The following is a 5,706-nucleotide window of genomic DNA, read 5'->3' as shown; positions in this document are numbered from 1 at the left end:
TTGAACAATACGTCAATGGGCAAAAATGTTATTGATGGCTTACAGAGTTACTGTACGGAACTCCGTAATGTAGTAGGTATGTCGACCTCGTGTGTGTCTCCTCAACTCCGATCCGTAGATTCGGTCCCGGTGACTCGTATGTATGTCTGCCCAGGCATGCTGCCTACCTAGGTATCTACATAAGCCTCCCTGCTGCTCAGAAATCTCTCTACGGCGTATTGTGGCCATCATGGTGGGTACACGGGAACGATGGTGGGGAATCTCCAAAACGATACCCCCCCGTACGGAGTACAAAGACAAGAAGAATACCGGATAACTCGTCTCACCGAACATTTTGATGGCAAGAATCGGCTAACGTCGGGGGGGGGGGGAGGGGTGGAATGCACTTTACATATGGTTGCGGAGTAGGTGGATTCCGCGCTATTGTATTGTATTGTAGGTGGTTGATGCTAATACAAATAACTCTGTAAGGCTAGCTGAACTGCCCGGATTCTAGATTTCCGGCTTTCTCTTGTAACTTGATCGGTTCGGATCATTGGGCAGCTATGCAAGTACTACGGAGTACTTGCCCCCCCTTCAAAGATTGGTTGTTTTTTCGGGGGCACTCGCTGTTGCCGGGAGCGGGATCACCCTTCAAGTGCCGTTGCTACTTTTGTATCCACGCGCGTCCTGGGTGGCTCCGGTGTCTCTTGCCTACAAGCACTAATCAAATAGACTCGTACCCAGCAGAGTCCGGCTTAAAAAGTCTCCATTTGCCAAATTTGACGACATCTCATGCCCGGGGGCATTTATACCACCTCGGACATGGGTAGGGGCCAAAGCCATCCGACTGCCTACTCGTAGACAGGGGTCTCCCTTGCACATCACCCAGTCGCCCACCTCTAGAGAAGAAGTATTCCTTTCACTGCGTACCAATGGACACATCCTGGCACGTCGTACTACGAGTTTACAGGCTGGCTTACGGAAACGCACTTTTTGGTATTGACCGGTATGTACGGCCAACACACAAACACACACACACACACGCGCGCGAACGATACTTGGTGGAGTGATCACCATTTGATCAACAGGTCTCTTTCGCCTCCTCCTTGAGAACAAGGGGACATTGACTCTGGCAGACAATCAATGACGGTGAACAGGGTAAAAGCAACCAACGACTAATCGAAGGACCCTTCCCCTGCCCCTCTCTCTACCTTGGGTAGTGTTGAAAAAGGTACGCTCTGTACGTGTTGCGAAAAGATTTCCCTACTCAGTGACGTCAACATCACGATCACAGAGTGTGGGATAGCCTTCTTTGACCGAGGGGAACCGCGAAAGCACCAAGTCGAGGATCGATACGGAATTCCCCTGGGATAGCTACTCCGTTCTCGTCACATCATACCATGAGAACGTAGGCGCACGACGACCAGGATTCCCAGAAGATTTGAAAGACCAAGAGAAAAGGAAAATTACCAAAATGAGCGAGAGATGCCCGATACAGAATAATTGCACATCATTCCATTTGTATCCCGTGTTCTTGGTGCCCAAAAAATGACCAAAGGACCAGAGGACCAGGGACCAGAGGACCATGAGGACCAAAGGACCAAAAAAAAGCAAAAGTGCCAGCCCAGTTTTGCTCTCTTTTGAGGGTTGACCTTGTGACCCTCGAGCGTTTGAGTGCTGTCCACGAAAGATTTCCTTCCCCTCCATGGTAACCCCTGCTACGACTTTCAAGGACCGCCTAAAGACCAAGGCGAGAGTCGGCCCAACGAGAACCGAAAAATCCTCGTATCCGTACTCCGTACCGAGAAGGGCGTGAAAATTCCGTCATCACACACATCTCATGAGGCCCTTGCATACCGCGCAGGGCTCTCCTACCCACAGAAACGACCTCTGAAGCTTTTGACTTGTACTCCGTAGGGAAAGAACAAAAGTAAATAGCCGCGGACAACCGCCATGCGAGAGCCCAAAAAACAAAGACCGGCCCCCCCTCCTCCTCCTCCTCCTCCTCCTCCTCCTCTCCCCCTGGTGGCTCGTACGTCATTGACGATGTTGGAACTTGGCAAGACATGGACCCCTGTGACTTCTTCTTCTTCTTCTTCTTCTTCTTCTTCTTCTTATCATGATGATGCGTTGACGGAGTTTAAAAAAAAGTTGATGATGGAACGAAAGAAAAGGAAATCCAACGCGATTTCAAAGGTGAAGATCAGCTGGACTAAAAACTCAACCACCACCGCCGCCATAAACCTTGCCATTGTTGATTGATCGTTACCTAGGTACTCGGTACGGACACTTCGTATTCATAATCATACAAGGGGATTAGCCACAACTTTGTCACAGTAAAAGTTGACTTGATCCGGTTGCCGTTTTGCTACCTTTGTAATAAAAAATACCGGAGTAGTTCCAATGCTCATGTGACCGACTTTTGTACCCAAGCAAGCTATTCAACACTTGACATAATCTCGTGTTGGCGACCGTACCCGGTCGTTGATTACTATAGAGGAGGGAGAGAGAGAGAGAAAGAGAAAGAGAAAGAGATCATGAGCAAAAGGACCACTCCCATAGGGGGAGAGTACGGCATAATCCGATGATGATTGTGATGACAGAGAACATAAAACCCACCGGTGGAAATTTGTATTTTGTGACGACAACAACAACAACAACAACCCCCTGCCCTCTAGACTGCCCGCCCCCAAAACACCTGTGACGGAAAAACGAAAAACGAAAACGACAAGAACAAAAACGGAAAAAACTGTCACAAAAGATTCTGGTTTTTTTTCTTCTTCTTGGTCACTGTTCATCCATCACCCTACAAGCTCCCCCACCCCGGTCTCCTAGGACTCTCTGTTCCAACTCGTAGGGGACACAGATCATCCAAAAACGAGGTACCCCTTTTTTGTTGATATCCCTCCATCACCCCATAGCATAGCCCGGCTTGACCCCCCAAAAAAAGTGATTGATCATTGATGGGCTGGCGTCGAGGATCCTCGCAATTTACCGAGTTGGAAAATGAAAAAAAGATACATGGCTCACCCAGGTCACACAACCCTAGGTACTCCGTACCCCTGGGTAAGAAGCAACTCGTAAGGAGTACGGAGTACCGGTGGCCCAACAGGCTCAAACAGGGCCTTCTGGGATTTCGAATCAGGGGACGGGACGACGACGATTTTCATCTCGCATGGTCCGACTGATTGGGGCGCAGCCCTCGTCTTTCCTTTTTTCAATCACACCTCCCCTCCTCCCATCACACTTGGCCACCCAGGGATCCCTACTACTCGCCGGTGAAAATCCATCACAATAACCCCTGGCCACAACAAGCCAATTCTACTTCCTAATCGTACCGATCATGTGTTGTCTTTTGCTCCGAACAGAGTGAAATTGTTCTTGTCAAATCCCCCCCCGATCACGGAATACAATTTACCTTAGTACTCCGTACGGAAATAAAAATTCAAGTCAACTCGGAAATTCATATGCGTACTCCATATGCGTACTCCATATGCGTACTCCATATGCGTACTCCATATGCGTACTCCATATGCGTACTCCATATGCGTACTCCATATGCGTACTGTCTGCTCATTTACCTATCGTGACATTGATCTCCCTCGATTTTTCCCTTGCCCAGGTCCCTGCCTGAAATGTCGTCCTCTGACGTACTCCGTCGAAGAAGTCTTTTTCCCGTCGTACCACAAATGATCGTTACCTGTGTCCAATGCCCCTCCTAGTTCTGCAAATATCCGTACACTCAAGTATCAATCGAATAACACACTGCTCCAGTATTCGTAACGAAAGTCTTTGCAAAGTCATCTGGTGCGCCATACACCTCGTCGATGCAGTGGGTATCTCTAGCCCTTTGCCATTCCAAACAATGCTCTGGTCCTTGGCCGTGAACCGTAAATCTCGTATCCGTATCGCTAAATATACCACAAAAGAAAAAAGCCTAAACTTGCAACTCCACAAATGTCCCTTGTTCAACAAAAGTGAGGCTGGCCCCCAGGTGTCTCCTGAAAGGGTTCAGGTTCGCCTGAGGTCGCCTCACGACCACATGTGCTCGTAGTGATTAGGATGATGCACACAGCAATTTCGAGTATGGGTTGGTCGAGAATTCGACTACCGACGAAGTACTGTCAGTGAATAGCCCTGAAAGATGGAGCCTTGGCTGCTCATCATGGCCGTCATTGTCGTATGACCTCTTGCGCCCCATGCGAGGGCGGCTAAAGGGGAACATCATGTCTTCATCCACGCTCCCTTCAGAAAGTGGTGTCAGGGGAGAATGGATCGTGGACAGCGTGCAGGGTGAGTTCGCTGGCCGATTGTCGCCAAAGATAGGTTCGCTTTCAGTTGGCGTGCCGCCCAAGTGGGTTGACGAAGCCATGCTCACAGGCGAGAAGTCTGAGCGCATAGCCTGTCGGTAGATAGAACCTGGATAATGTCCATTCTGTCGGTGGTGCTCGATATGCCAGTTGAGTGATTGAGACTGAGAGAAACCTGAAGGAGGCAGTGATCCGGAACCACCATCACCGCCGTGCCCGCTTCCACGATCAGGGTCCATGCTGCTTTGGCTGTCTCGCCTGCCGTTGTCTTTATAGTGACCAGGTGATCTGCCACGTACAACCATAGGATCGGACTCTTTGGTGGCAATCACAACCCAATTTTCATCGCCTGGTGATCTAGCAATGTTGGCAGAGAGCTCCACAACAAGCAAAAAGTATTGCTGTTGCGCTCGGCGTTTACCATTGTTGGCCGTTGCCTTTTGAAATTGTATTCTCTCAAAAGTATATGTGGTGGGAACAGCATTGGCGCTATGGTTGTCAAAAGCTCCGTATGCTCCTATCATCGTTGGAGGAACGTGATGTTGTGTCCCGTACAAATGGGCCACGCCAGTGTATGCTCCATTTGTGCTCATCGACTGAGAAGGTGTCGGAGAAATCAAGTGTCTACCAGGTACGGTTTCTGTGGCCTTGTCACGCTTAGGCGTGTGCTGAACAAGGCCACGGGTCTCGCTCTCGCTGTTTCCGCCGAGAGCGGTCTTTGCTGAAATTGAAACAGCAAAACCTTGGATGGGATCATCCTGGCCATTGCGGTGGAGGTAAAATGGGGTGTCGCAACCATTATTCTTGAATGAAAATGCACAAGATACTGCAAAGTAGTTTCTGCGGTAACAGGTCCACTTCTGATCGACTTGGAAAAAGCCCTTTTGTATGCTTGCAGTTATCTCCGGAATTAGTTGATGGTTTCGCACATTGACAATTGGATGGATAACATTTGTTTCTTTGAAAGGTGGCCCATCGTGACGGGTGAGTCCAGAATTTTCTTGAAAATGGGTTGGCATGGTAGAACCTGAGTACGAAGTGCCGCTTCCGGGAGAGTAAGAAGAAACAGAATTGCGGGCAGAGTAGACGTCTTGAGGATATCTCGGATTGTGCTGTTGAAGATATCCATGACTTGTCAAAGATCCATTGGTCTGATACGCATGAGGCAATCTGTCAACCGAGCCTCTATTCACGGGCACAGCTCCAGGAATGCCGTGTGCCGTGTAGTTCAAAGGAGGGGATATAGGCGGAGGGCTGTACCACAAGAGTCAACACCAATCGATCACAAGAATTGGATGACAAAGGGTCATGGACTCACACTCGACTGCGCTCGATACCCGTCATGCTAGTATTGTGCCAGTTGTTGGATGAGAGGATTGCTGGAGGTGCAGTCGCGTAGTGTTCTGCCGCAGCT

The 5,706-nt window shown here is 49.4% G+C and overlaps 1 protein-coding gene across 1 annotated transcript; it reads right to left on the bottom strand.

Annotated features, from left to right (window-relative positions):
- Window positions 1–3,866: 3,866 nt before the first annotated feature.
- Window positions 3,867–5,706, bottom strand: PV06_01124 (uncharacterized protein). The gene is made up of 2 exons (XM_016401712.1): window positions 5,611–5,706; window positions 3,867–5,546 (listed from the first exon to the last, which is right to left on the bottom strand). Exons 1-2 carry the CDS (start codon window positions 5,634–5,636, stop codon window positions 4,040–4,042), a joined length of 1,533 nt encoding a protein of 510 aa, XP_016268765.1. The 5' UTR covers window positions 5,637–5,706; the 3' UTR covers window positions 3,867–4,039.

The sequence above is a fragment of the Exophiala oligosperma genome, assembly GCF_000835515.1.
Source record: "Exophiala oligosperma strain CBS 72588 unplaced genomic scaffold supercont1.1, whole genome shotgun sequence".
Taxonomy (NCBI): domain Eukaryota; kingdom Fungi; phylum Ascomycota; class Eurotiomycetes; order Chaetothyriales; family Herpotrichiellaceae; genus Exophiala; species Exophiala oligosperma.
Note: the sequence above shows the minus strand (reverse complement) of the source record. Positions and strands in the feature narration are given on the sequence as shown.

What these genes read in the sequence shown, in the direction of transcription:
- PV06_01124 (XM_016401712.1), bottom strand. Translation starts at nt 5,636, where the DNA reads ATGACGGGTATCGAGCGCAGTCGAGT. An exon ending in GGTATCGAGCGCAGTCGAGT is followed by an intron (nt 5,547 to 5,610) that starts GTGAGTCCATGA and finishes CTTGTGGTACAG; the next exon opens with CCCTCCGCCTATATCCCCTC.